At 47.1% G+C, this 14,275-nt stretch overlaps 1 protein-coding gene across 1 annotated transcript; it reads right to left on the bottom strand.

The window, feature by feature from the left end:
* Nucleotides 1–8,277: 8,277 nt before the first annotated feature.
* Nucleotides 8,278–14,070, bottom strand: ZNF689 (zinc finger protein 689). Its single transcript, XM_079781638.1, has 3 exons — nucleotides 13,531–14,070; nucleotides 13,200–13,313; nucleotides 8,278–11,017 (listed from the first exon to the last, which is right to left on the bottom strand). Exons 1-3 carry the CDS (start codon nucleotides 13,733–13,735, stop codon nucleotides 9,834–9,836), a joined length of 1,503 nt encoding a protein of 500 aa, XP_079637764.1. The 5' UTR covers nucleotides 13,736–14,070; the 3' UTR covers nucleotides 8,278–9,833.
* Between the last annotated feature and the right edge of the window lie 205 nt (nucleotides 14,071–14,275).

Raw genomic sequence — 14,275 nt, 5'->3', positions numbered from 1 at the left:
GGGGATCAAGCCTGCAACCCAGACATGCGCCCTTGACCGGGAATCGAACTCTGGGCTGAAACTGGTTTGGCTCAGTGGATAGAGCATCGGCCTGCGGACTCAAGGGTCCCAGGTTCGATTCTGGTCAAGGGCATGTACCTTGGTTGTGGGCACATACCCAGTGGGGAGTGTGCAGGAGGCAGCTGATCAATGTTTCTCTCTCATGGATGTTTCTGGCTATCCCTCTCCCTTTCTCTCTGTAAAAAATCAATAAAATATATTTTTTAAAAAAAGTATAAAAACGGAAAACTAATTCAAGCTATTAAACATCAGGATAGCCCTGGCCGGTTTGTCCCAATGGTTAGAGCGTCGGCCAGCACACCAAAGGATCTCGGGTTGGATTCCTGGTCAAGGGTACTGTACCTGGGTTGCAGGTTCGGTGGGGTGGGGCGGGGTGTGGGAGGCAACCAATCAATGTGAGATGTCTCTCCCCGGCCCCCACTGTCTCTAAAAAAAAAATCAATGGGAAAATATCCTCAGGTGAGGACTGACAACAACAGCACAACAAAGAATCAGAATAATTCATTACCCTGGGGTGCTTCTAGGGTGCTTGCTAATAACATTCTGTTTCTTGATTTAGGTGCTGGTTGCTCAGATGTGTTGAGTTTTGTGAAAATTTAGCTTTACTCTTATGATATGTGAACATATCCTTATGTATATTCTTCAATTAATAAAAATGGCTCCTTCTTCTAGTCCCCATCCCCTCCCTAGATGCAACTTTGTTACCTTATGTCCTTCCTGAGATAGTTTAGGTGTAGAAAAGCATATCTTATGTTTTTTCTTTTCACAAGTACTAAACACACTGTTCACCTCCGCTCCACCCACTGCCACCCCCAGCCGTGCAGCGGCCTCCCGTGGTCTCCTCTGCAAGTGGGCTCCATGGCCTAGCACCCCCATTCCCGCCTCCCGCCCCCGTGATCGCGAGCTGAGGCCTTAGAGGGGTCACCACCGAGGTTTCCACCAGTCCACAAGCAAGAGCATGGCAGCCCTCCCCTCCAGCGGCTAGCTTGTGGGTTCCACTTCCAGTAACAGCCCCTGTGGAAGTGCCAAGTACCCTGGGAAGCCATCCCCCACTACCCTGGTCCTCCCAAGCCCAGCCCAGGTCACTGGTGGGTGAGTTCACTCTTGTGTTCATGGCCACAGTGCTGGAGTCCCCAGAGCACTTGGAATCTCCCCAGGCCTCCAGCAGCATGATCACCTGTGACCTGGCCCGGGAAGCCACAAGGAAGCAGCCTGGCAGCCAAAGTGGGCCCCATCCTGAGTGGCCACCACCAGCCACCAGACTTCCGGAGGCGCTAGACTCTTTTAAGCCCCTCTCCCTCCTCCTCTATCCCCTTCCCCCTCCTCACACCCCCGCATAGACTGGCAGGCTGCAGCACGCACAACCAGCTGGGCTCTTTATGTCAAAATAGCAAAACACCAAAAAACCAAGTTGAGAGAGCCCTGCTCTTTACTACCCAAGCCACATTCAAGCCTTCCTGACACCCCATAACCGTGTGCCTTATACCAAATAGAAAATAAATGACAAGCAGCCAGAAAAAAAGATACTGCTCACTTTGCATTTTTTTTTCTCACTTAAATCTTGCAAATTCAGCACATATAGACTGCTTCTTTTTTGAATGGCTGCAGTGTTTCATTGTGTGGATGAAAATAGTCTGTGAAAATAATAAAGAAAACCTGATTCAAAATGGAGCCGGGAAGCAGTGAAGATAGGGATCGCATCACTTCACAACTAACTTTACATCAAGCATGTCAAACTCGCGGCCTGCGGGCCACATGCAGCCCACAACAAATATTTGTGTTGCCCAATCAATATAACAGTATGTCAGAAACGTTTTGATAAAAATTTCATAACTTAATTTTCACAATATCCTGTTATACATAATTATTAATAACTAGAGGCCCGATGCACGAAGATTCATACAAGAATGGGCCTTCCTTTCCCTGGCTGCCGTCATCACCTTCGCTCTGGCCGGAGCCGCCTTTCTGCCTTCCCACACTGCCCAGAGGCCCGGAGCAGCTGGGGTGGTGCGGAATGCCTGTGTCGTCGCCATGGTGGTGACAAAAGGCCTGCATCAACGCAAACGTCCCGCCCCGCCCCCAGCCGCTCTGTGCCTGCGTATGCAAATTAACCCACCATCTTTGTTGGGTTAATTTGCCTACTCACTCCTGATTGACTGGTGGGCGTAGCGAAGGTACAGTCAATTAGCATGTTACTCTTTCATTAGGTAGATGAACCACAATGTTTGCTAATGACTGATGACTATAATCGTGTTGCATTCATTTCCCTTACATGCCTTACGCGCAGGCGTGCCATTTCTCTCCACTAATACTAGCAGTGAATATTTTAGCAGCCGATTGCCACATTAGTCTTGGACTGAATTGTTTGGTGTGTGCAACAGGAAATATTTCGCTTTCGGAGAACAAGAAAAATAGGTTTATTTGTATTATGCTTATTAATTTGTGCAGGTAATAAGTGTCTGGCAAGTTAATGTTCAAGAAAAAATATTAATTTTTATTAAAATGTTCTATTACGGTATTTTATGTTAACAATTACTCATTTATTTCAGCCCTTTGTATTCAGCATGTCTCTATTGAAATAAAACTATGTTTCTATGAAAATTGAAGGTTTTGTTTTTTTGCGACCCAATAAACTTAAACCTTATTTATTTGGCCCATGTTAGCCTTTGAGTTTGACATGCTTGCTTTACATATACCAGCAGGAAGAAAGATTTTCTCCTTACACAGCAGCAACCCAGCCAATGAGAATCTGCCACACACACACACACACAAAAACAACAACAAAAAACCCACACCTATGGTGCCTCCTCATGCATAATTTTAACTAAATGGATAGACTACCAAAATTAATTTAGAACTCCAGTGACCATTACAGGGAATTTTGACCTCCCCAAACTTGTGTTTCTCAGAACTATATTAGATTATGGCTCTAAAAGTAAACAGACTGAATGGGATGCCTATTTTAATTGGTACCTGAAGACTTCCAAACCTATTCAAGACTCTGAAGTCACTGGGGTAGTAAACACACAATACAATATACAAATGATGTATTGTAGGATTGTATACCTGAAACCTATATAATTTTATTAACCAACTAGAAGCCCGTTGAACGAAGATTCATGCAATAGGGCTTCCTTCCCCTGGCTGCCAGCTCTGGTTTTCCTCCGGCACCCAGGACCCAGGCCTTCGCTCCGGCTGCAGTGGAGAAGCCAAGCCTCGAGGCTAGGCTTCTCTGCTTCAGCCGCAGCGAGGCTTGGCTTCTCCACTCAGGCCAAGCCTCTTCAGTCTTCAGTCTTCAGTCTTCGCTCAGGCAGGAGCCTTCAGTCTTTGCTCCGTGCCTGAATATGCAAATTAACCCACCATCTTTGTTGGGTTGATTTGCATACTCACTCTTGATTGGCTGGGCATCGTGGAGGTATGGTCAATTTGCATCTTTCTCTTTTATTAGTGTAGATGTCACCCCAATAAACTCAAAAAGACTCTAAAGTCATCACTTTACAAAATATCACTTATAGATTAACCAAGACCACCAAATAATTGAAAGAAAACAAAAAAGCTTCTGGGGCCTCTTTCCCATTCACCATCCTCTCTGTCTCCAACACCATCTTCCTCTTTCCTTTCTGAATCATCTTGTTTCCTTCCCCTGCCCTCTTGGTCTCTGGGCATGTGGCAGCTGTCTTGTACCCAGGTTCTCCCTACTGCACAGTCCCCACCCGCTCTGTGCCCTCCGCTTCTTCATTCTGTCCCTCTCCCTGGACTTCCCTTTTTCTCCTAACCTCTCCCCACGCCTCCCTCCCCTGAACCTATTAGAGTCAGACCCTCTGAGGATCCAAACGTTAAAGCCTCTAATTTCTTATGTTCCCTGGACTAAAGCTGAATTGGGAGCCATAGTCAGGGATTTTTCCAAAGTAACTGAGGATCCACAGATTTGCTGAGAAATTTAATGTGGTAATTCAAATTGATCAACCTGGTTTCTCTCTTATATCAGCTCGTTCACATGCTTGCTGATGAAGGCCAGGCCTACACTGGATGAATCCTACTAATTGTGTCTCTCTCATCGATGTGTCTTTTTTTTTTTTTAATATAGTTTTCATTGTTGATAGTAGTGCAGATATCTCCCATTTTCCCCTCCTTTACGTCCCTTCTCCCAGCCCATACTGCCCCCAGGCCTTCATTATCCTATAAGTATATAAGTTCTTTGGCTTATCTCTTCTTGTCCCCTCAACCCCATATGGATGTTTCTTCTATTTCTCTATCCCTCTTACTTCCTCTCTCTCTAAAAATAAATAAAAATATTTTAAAAATGCAACCAATTTCTGGATATTTATTTTTGTATTCTATACTTTACTGAATTTATTTATCAGTTCTAGTTTTTTTTGGGTGAAATCATGTCATCTGCAAATAATGAGTTTTACTTCTTCCTTTCCAATTTGATTACCTTTTATTCCTTCTTCTTGTCTGATCGCTGTGGCTAGGACTTCCAGTACTATGTTGAATAAGACTGGTGAAAGTGGACATCCCTGTCTTGTTCCTGATCTTAGGGGAAATGATTTTAGTTTTTTCACATTAAGTATGATGTTAGCTGTGGGTTTGTCATCTATAGCCTTTATTATGTTGAGGTCTGTTCCCTCTATTCCCACTTTGCTGAGAGTTATCCTAAAGGAGTGCTGGATTTTGTAAAAAGGTTTTTCTGCCTCTAATTATATGGTCATGTGATTTTTATCCTTCATTTTGTTTATGTGGTGTATCACATTAATTGTTTGGTGCTATTTTCCAGTTTCTTGGGATTTGGGAAAACATACATTCTCAAGAAATGCTGGGAAGAAATTCCCACATGTACACCCAAGAAGGAAGCCCAGAGGTACCAGGAAGATGAGAAGACTATGGGGCATGAAAGCTAAGTTACAAGAGAGGTTAAATAGGAAAAATGAGGGAATCAAGATAAAAACTAAAGTACTGATTTGTTAACTAACTTACCAGTCATCTTAAGGGACAGTTTAGGGGAGTAGTAAGTTGTCCAGCAGCTGGCTTTGGAGTGAGACCTGGCTTGGAATCCTAGCCCTCAGATTTACTAGATATGTGATCCTGGGCAAATTATTTATTACTATATCACTGAGCCCCAGTCTCCACCTCTTCTATAGGGAAACAATACCAACCAGCAAGTGTGCAGTTTGAGGTTACCCTACTTAGACGTTAGCAAGTTAGTCTGTAACTATTCCATGGATGCTGGCAGAAGACAAGAGCCTCCTATGTGAGAGACAAAAGATCTTATTCATGGCTCAACAAGCAGCCTAAGCATCATGTATGCAGAAGTTCTTTTTGCCTCCTAAGTTCCACAGAGGCAACATGGAGGGGCCCATATGGATGCCAGGTACACAGTGAGTTGCATTATAGGGGAGGAACAATGAGCTTGGGGAATCTCTAAGTGGTAAGTAAGCTACCCTTTGACCAGATAGACACATTACCTCTCCCTCAAGGCTGCTTGCCGGGAACACAATCCTGAGAAATGGCCTGGGTAAAGAGTGGCCCCAGCCTTGCCTTTTTGTTTGTTTTTGTTATGCTCAAGGTTCTGGTTGATCGCAGCAAAAGGATACAGATTAAAACCAGCAAAGGGAAAAGGCGCATGTGGCAGAGTACCGAGAAACGAGGCCCAAACTTCCAGGTGTCCTCTCCCAGTGGCGTTGATCAGAGATGCATTTAATTCTCCCAGTAACGATGTGTGATAATATATACAAATTGCTTGCTTCCAGAGAAGCTCACCTGACCTTGCTGTCCAGGATTTTTATTGGGAGTCAGTCACATAGGCAGGGAGTGCCTACACCACTGATCTCAGCTACTCACATCCCAGTCTCCCAGAGCAAAACAGGCACTCCCCATTAATCACATTGTTAGCATAAACTTGTCTGGTCAGACTGGTACAGCATGGCTTAAGGCCTCCAGCATTCAAAAACACTAATTAGACAAAATATTCGGAGGGCTCAGAATTTATGCCAGTCCTAAAGATGAGCAGCTTTTTTATTTTTTAAAAAAATATATTGTATTGATTTTTTACAGAGAGGAAGGGATAGGGATAGAGAGTTAGAAACATCGAAGAGAGAGAAACATTGATCAGCTGCCTCCTGCACACGCCCTACTGGGGATGTGCCCGCAACCAAGGTACATGCCCCTGACCGGAATCGAACCTGAGACCCTTGAGTCTGCAGGCCGACGCTCTCTATCCACTGAGCCAAACTGGCCAGGGCTGCTTTTTTTTTTTTTTTTTTTTAATGTGCAGGGTTTAAGCAATCTCAGTCTGCTGAGTAGCCCTTTCTGCGCACACCCGATTTCTAAGAATTAGAATCAATTTAGACCCAATGTCCAGTTCTCCAGGGCCCAACCACCCTGGTGAATGATTGCAGGTACATTTGGAGAAGACTAGGAAGACCTACTGTATGTTTTTGCCAATGTTGACATGGTCCTTCATCAATAGGACCCAGCCTCCCCTAATTCAGTGGGGCTTTAGGTCTGGAGTTGGCTAATGCCTGAGAATTTGAGGGCAGGACCTGACATTTTGGGCATATTCAGCAAGATATGTAGCAACATGAGACACCCACGGAGGAGCATCTCCTAACACCTACTTTATGCAGTTCTTATAAAAATTAGATGGGAATGTACATCAAGTGTCTCACATAGTACATGGGACATCATAAATGTACAACAAAGTGACTTTAATGCTATTACAGTAGGCTAAAGAATAAACAAAATGGATCCAGTTAATGCAGACTACTGCGTCAAGAAATATAGCTGAAAATAGATGGGGCCAGAGGCCAGAGGGAAAGTTCTTTATTGTTTTTAAAGATAGATTTTAGCATGTTTGTAGGCTTGGGTGTATGTGTTCCAGAAAAGAAAGGGACTCAAAAATAATAAAACTAAGAGGAGAAAGAGAATTAATAGATGGAGCAAAGTCCCTGAGGGGGCAGTTGATGAAATCCAGGCACAGCTATATTGATGAGCATTGCATGTGAGAGATTTCTTTTTTAATGTTTTTATTGATTTTAGAGAGGGAGAAACATCGATTTGAAAGAATCAATTGACTGCCTCCTGCATGCCCCCTACTGGGGATTGAACCCACAACCCTGGCATGTGCCCTGACTGGGAATCAAACCAGTGACCTCTTGGTGCATAGGACTACACTCAACCAACTGAGCCACACTGGCCAGGGCATGAGGCTTTCTTGAGGTGGGATGGAAGCAAGTGAGTAAGCGTGGTCTCACTGGTAAATTTGGAGTCCGGGTGGGGAGTGGAATGCTGAAGGAGTTCCTATTTAACACCTTGTGTTTTCTTAGTGAAGAAGGTACTCACTGGCTCAAGATAGGTGGAAGACTTAAGTGATACTGAAGGGTTAGTGGAGGCTGGAGATCAGAAGAGACCAGTTTTTCTTCATAGCTCATATATAGGCATAAAGGCAGGTGGGAGATTAACCCACATCGGGGCTGTGCATTAGTTAATTCTTTTGGTTGCAAGTAAAAGAAACTCGAACTACCTGAAGCAGAAGGGGGAAATTACTGGAAGGATACAGCTGGTCATCAAATGGACCCTGGGACTGAAGTGCTTTAGGAAACCCAGGAAGTTGGCTCTCATCTCTGCCCTCTGAGACCACATACTGGAACTTGGCCACCAATGGCTCCCAAGTGTTAATGAGTTAGTCAGGTCCAAAGAAAGTTACTAATTCCTAGGTAAAGAAATAGGTCGGCCTAGTGATAAAAGTAGGGAAAAGAGCCATTTCTAAAACGGGGGGCTAGGCAGTCATCTAATAGGTCTTTGCTAGGGTAGGGCAGGTCTCCATCAGAACTGTAAAAATTTCTACTTGGTTAAGGAACTAGACTTATATTTTATAAACAGTAATTCCGCCGAGACCGGTTTGGCTCAGTGGATAGAGCATCTGCCTGCGGACTGAAGGGTCCCGGGTTTGATTCCGGTCAAGGGCATGTACCTTGGTTGCAGGCACATCCCCAGCGGGGGGTGTGCAGGAGGCAGCTGATCAATGTTTCTCTCTCATCGATGTTTCTAACTCTCTATCCCTCTCCCTTCCTCTCTGTAAAAAACCAATAAGATATATTAAAAAAAAAAATTTCACCTGAACTCCACCCTTCCCCAAATCTTTAAAAAACAAAAAACAGTAATTCCACAAGGAACATAATCCATTCAAAAGACATTTTAATGAGATCCAATCTGGTCCGACCCCTACCTTGGGGTAGCTCATCATCCAAGGAGAAAGTTACAATGAAACTTGCTGAACACCAGAACAGAGGCAATTACAAAAGCTGTGTTCCCCAGCTGCTCCCGGCTCTGGGGCTGAGATCAGAACTAAAGTGGCAGGATGCTCCCTTCTCGCTGTTGTAATGAGACGAGTCAGGGTTGGAAATTCCAATTTGGTGCAGCAACCCAAAGCCAAGTGATAGGCCTGTTCAGTCAACTCAGTACCGCTTTACTGAGCACCTGCCTACTTGGGTGGGTGCCCTGGAGGCTTCTCAAAGATTAAGACACATTGCTACCTCCGGAGCTTAAGTGAGGGGCAGGCATGAACACAGCTTGATGGACTACATACTCTTGCTTTGTTTGCAATCACCTAACTTTCTACCCTCCTTGAATGGCCTCACCTCATTTTAGGAAAAAAATGTTGACTGAGGACTCATGGAAGGTTCTGTGCTGAAGTGAAATCTGGGCTCTTCTAACCACTGGCTGCAAGGAACCAATCCAAACCCTCCAGATAAAGGACAAGCCGGTCCGGCTTTCACTTCTTGCTGCTGGCCCATATGCCTCCCCTGCTTTTCCTTAAGATCGATCTTGTCCCAACGCTCACTGAACTTACGTCCCAGACCCAACTGAAACCAATTTTCCAAACAGAGTGTAGGAGACTTAGCTTCACAGCATGTGGTTTAAAAAAGAACCTGAGGTTTTGGGGTGTCTCCAGCCCAATAAACCCCAGGTACAGGCTGCCACTCCTCCCAAATCCAATGCAATCTAGAGCTGTTAAAACAAGTCCAGACCAGGGAGGTATACAGTATACACTGTGGTGCTGGCTTATTTTTGTATGACCCTTTAAAAGGAACACTGAAGATCATGTTTGGAGATCATGTGTGGGAACTGAAACCCGATCTTTAAGGAATGATTGACCAAATGCTGTTAACCTGAAAGGCTGCCACGTAGAGGAAATATTAAACATATTCCGGGCAAGGCATACAGGGAAGGAGTACGGCACTTAACCACCTTCTGAAGATCACAGCTATCCCACACAGAAAGGACCTGCCTGGTGAGGTAGTGAACTCCCTGTCAAGGGAGGTTTAAAGCAAGAGTAGAACACCACTTGGCAGGAGTGTTGTAAAAAGGGGGCTACACCTGGTATGGACGAAGAGGCAGAGTAGGGGAAGATCCTGCCACCTCTAAATAGGATCCTCCTGACTGCATGCAAGGGGAGATCCCTACATGCAAATTAGAAAGGCAGACGGCCCTGAAGTATAAGGGGAGAAATTTTACCCTGATGGTCACACACACAAATTCTTTTAGGATTGGCTAGCTTGTTAAACTTTAACCAAATGATGTTACCTCTCCTAATGGGACTATCTGTTCTAGACAGAGTAAGGCAGCCAGGGTGGTAGAACATACTCAAGTTCAGGTCTGTGGCGGGAGACCTGGGTTTTCGTTCTGAATCTGCCCCGTATGACCTAGGGCTTCTCCTTCCCTCCTCTGACCTCCCGGTGAAATGAAATGAACTTCAGACAGTCCTCCCCATTCTAAAGGGTACTGCCCTTTTGACTGGTTCCCTCTAGAGCAGATCGAGGGCTACAGTTTTGGACGCGGGGGCTACACTTGTGCACGGCCAGAGACCACCTCTGGCGAAAGCAACGGCCACACTCAAGGCAGGGGAAAGGCTTCTCCCCAGTGTGCAGGAGCTGGTGCTGGGCGAGGTGGCTCCACTGGGCAAAGCGCTTCGAGCACAGGTCGCAAGCATAGGGCCGCTCTCCTGAGTGAACGCGCCTGTGACTGGCCAGTAGCGAGGGGTAGGCAAAACGGCGGCCACAGTCATCACAGGCGTGCAGCTTCTCCTCCGTGTGCGTGCTGCGATGTATGGCTAGGGAGCCGCTTCGACGGAAGGCACGGCCACAGTCTGGGCAGGGGTACGGCTTCTCTCCTGTGTGCAAGAGCTGGTGCTGGAGCAGGGTACTTCGCTGGGAGAAACGGGCCTCACAGTGCTCACACGCATAGGGCCGCTCCCCAGAGTGCACTCGCCGGTGGCTCACCAGGCGAGAGGATGAAGAGAAACGCCGCTCGCAGTCTGGACATGGGTAGGGCTTCTCGCCGGTGTGGATGCGCTGGTGGATGACCAGAGCCGTGCGCTGGCGGAAGCGGCGGTTGCACTCCAGGCAAGTGTAGGGCTTCTCTCCGGTATGTGTGCGCTGGTGGATGGCGAGCAGGGAGGGGTAGGCAAAGCGCCGCGCGCAGCTAGGGCACTGGTGGGGTTTTTCCCCCGTGTGCGTGGTCCGGTGGTTGGCCAAGGACCGGCTCCTACGGAAGCAGCGGCCACAGTCAGGGCAGTGGTAGGGCTTCTCCCCCGTGTGGATAACCTGGTGCTGGGAGAGGTTCTTGCGCTGGGAGAAACGTTTGCCACATTGGTCACAAACATAGGGACATTCACCAGAGTGCGCCCGCCGGTGACTGACCAACAGAGACGGATAGGAAAAGCGGCGCCCACAGTCTGGGCAAGGGTAAGGCTTCTTTAGATTCTGGGCACACTTGTGGCTTTTTAGAGCCGGGTGATCAGGGAAGGTACAACCACAGTCAGGGCAGATGGGACCCCCAGATGTCTGTCTGGGAATCAGTCGGGGCTTGCTGGGCTTCCGTCCTCTCTTCCCCTTCCGGGGTGCCTCCTTAGGTGGGAATACTTCCTTCTCTCCATTCTTCTTTCTGGTTCTGGTTTCTACAGGGACACAGGAGAAATTAATTTAGCAAATACTGGGCAACTACTCTTGCCTATTACAGTGTTTACAGGTTATAAAACAAATAACTTGGCCCCTGTCTTCAAGGAGTGTTAGTGACACAGACAACTGAGTGTGATATACTACTAATAAAGTATGGAGGGAATTACAGGAGCCCCTAAGCCAGCTGGGAGAAGTTGGGGAAGGTTTCTTGGAGATTAAGTTGACTTTAAAAATTAAAAGTTTTTGAAGAGGTCAGTATAAGGTAGGAAGTGGAAACAAGGTATGGGCTAGCAGAGACTAGGTCATAGGCCCTCTAAGCCAATGGTTCTCAGATTGTATAGTGATCACAATCATTGGAGGGCTGCTGGAACAGACTGCAGGGCTCTATCCCAGTTTTTTATTCAGCCGGTCTGCATTTGTAACATGATCAGGAGTGATGCCCAAACTGGTCTGAGGACCACACTCTTAGAACCACTGCTGTAAGGACCGTGAACTCTATTTTACCCAATGGCTCTCAAACCTAAACATACATCAAATCAATTGGGGCTATAAAAACACACACATTCCTAGACATCTATAAAGGTAAATAAGTAGTTCTGGGATAGGGTCCCCCAAGTGACTAGTATAACTGATGGCCATTTGACAACCCTTCTTGGTAAAAAATGAATAGTGTTTTTTAATACTCACCCAAGGACATGCTTAGAGAGAGGAAGGGGTGAGGTGGGGGCGAAAACATCGATGTGAGAAACATCAATAGGTTGCCTTCCCTACATTCCCTAGGGATCAAACCCTCAATCCGGGTATGTGCCCTGACTAGGAATCAAACTGACAACCTTTCCCTGCACAGGACAACACTCAACTGAGCCATTCCAGGTGGAGTGGACTAAATGGTTTTCTTTTTCCCCTTTATTTTTTTTCCCATCACCATTTACAGGCTGAATGGTTTTTGTTTTTTTTTACCATAAATATTTTTTTTATTGATTCAGAAAGAGGCACAGAGGGAGAGATAGAAACATCAATGGTTAGAGAAAATCATCAATTGGCTGCCTCCTGCATGCCTCCTACTGAGGATCAAGCCCAAAACCCAGGCATGAGCCCTGACTGAGAATCAAACCATGACCTCCTGGTTCATGGGTTGAAGTTCAACCACTGAGTTACACTGGCCGGGCCTGGCTGAATGTTTTAAGCAAGGAAATATCATGGTCAGATCTGAATCTTAGAAAGATAGCCCTGGTCTTAGAGAATCTGACATAGAAACTCCAGCTCAGACAGTTCCATCTGCCCCTGTAGGTGGATCTGGGGCCATTCTACCTGAATGGCATTAATCAGAGCCTTGCTTGATCCTGAGGAGAGTGCTGTCTTGCACTGATCAGGGTCCTGCCAGAGGACAGAAAGAGGCCCCTGCACCCCCAGGCAGCTGTTCTCCATGAAATCCCTTCAGCCAAAACACAGAATTCAGAGAGGTATAGGTTCTCTCTCCAGAGAGGGTGGGGCAGGGATCCTGGGAAGGAGGCAGGAGGGTAGTAACTTCTCTATTCACACAATAGAGAACTACACACACAGTCAAACCTCGGTTCTGGAAAGTTTCCTATCATGAACAGTTTGCTTCTCAACCTGACAACCCTTTCAAGCTGATAACTGTATGGTCATGACTGTGAAAGTAGGAGTCAGTTTATCACTTTTAAAATTTCAGGATATTGTGCTGTGAATATTTTCATGTCTTGTTTTGTTTTTGTTGGTGCTTATTATTATTAAATCTTCACATTTTACTGTACATTTCATTTCCTTTTTATTAAATTTAAATTTCACATCTTTTTTTGCTTTTAAAGTATCTATAAGTATTTATAGATTAAACAGTACATTAGACATGTACTACATATAAGAAAGGCTAAAACAGAATCATTTGGGAGTCTGGAATGAATTAATTCAATTTACATTATTTCTAATGGAAAAATATGATTCGGTTTTCGAACAGCCTTATGGAATGAATTAAGTTCGAGAACCGAGGTTCCACTGTAGTTGGTCTTCAAGCTGATATGTGAATCTTTGTGTGGTGGACCAAACCAACACCATCATCAATGGTACCCTGAAACTGTGACCTGCAACATGGGTCACAGCCACCGTAACTCTGGACGGAGTCACCACAAGCTGCACGCCCTCCACGGGCATTTTTTCACTCACTTCTTTGGACCATGAATCCCCTTGGGCACTCCTGTGGATCCAGGGCAGCTGGTTCCCAATCTTCGGTATTTCGTTCCAACCAGGAGATGAGGGCTGGTTTGGGACCTGCGCACCCTGGGGAAGGAGAACCAGGTAGAGGTCCAGCTCGTAAATAACTGGGTAAATATGTTCCCGGCGGCATCTCCTGCCAAGCCCCCATTCTCCTCCACTGACACTTCCTGGTCGCAGTCCAGGACCCTGGATATTCTGCCCCCCCCTCCCCCCCCCCCCCACCCCCCCGCCCCAGCCAAGCTCCTCCATCCCTTCGGAAGCGGATTGGACCGGGCCTCACCGAGCGCGCCCAGGTGGCCGTAGTTCTCCCGCATCACGTCCCGGTACAGGGCCCTCTGCGCGGGCCGCAGGCACCCCCACTCCTCCGGGGAGAAGTACACGGCCACGTCCGCGAACTTCACCGCCCTTGGCTTCCTTCCCCTTCTCCGGCCGGGTCCGGCCTCTCCTGGTCCCCGAGCGGAGAGTGGAGCGGAAGGCGGTGCCATTGGGCCAGAGAAGCCGGCGCCACGACCTCCCGTTCCCGGCCTCGGCCCCTAGCGGACCCCGGGACTTGGGAGCCCTCGGGGTACCGGGACTGAGTGTCCTAGGGCCGGCCGGGAGGAAATCGGAATCAGCCGCCTGCGGGGCTGACGGAAGCCTCTCGTGGTTATTCAGGAAACTCCTGCCCGAACTTGGGGGAAAGGCACCGGAAGATGCCTTCGGCGAAAATGGCGGCGCCGCTACTGCACCGCCTTTGCCTGGAACACAGGCAGCTTCCAGCTATCGATTTTATTGACCAGAGCGCCATGACGGCTTCCTACCCTCTTTGCCCTCAAGTGTAATGGCGCTGCGATTGGGCTTCACGCCCTTTTTCCTCCTGTCCCACGCGCTCATTGGACGGCGGTCGAAGATCGAGCGTTCTGATTGGATGCTGACGAAAGCGGCCTGTTTGAACGAAGCCAACGGAAGTTTAAGGGCAGGAAACTGGCCCCCTGGTGTCGGGTGACGGAGTTTTGAGGCGGGAAAGCCTCGAAGTGGCCGGGATT

Source organism: Cnephaeus nilssonii (genome assembly GCF_951640355.1).
Source record: "Cnephaeus nilssonii genome assembly, chromosome: 2".
In the NCBI taxonomy this organism is placed as follows: domain Eukaryota; kingdom Metazoa; phylum Chordata; class Mammalia; order Chiroptera; family Vespertilionidae; genus Cnephaeus; species Cnephaeus nilssonii.
The sequence above is the reverse complement of the archived record's forward strand: the minus strand, read 5'-3'. Positions and strand labels throughout refer to the sequence as shown.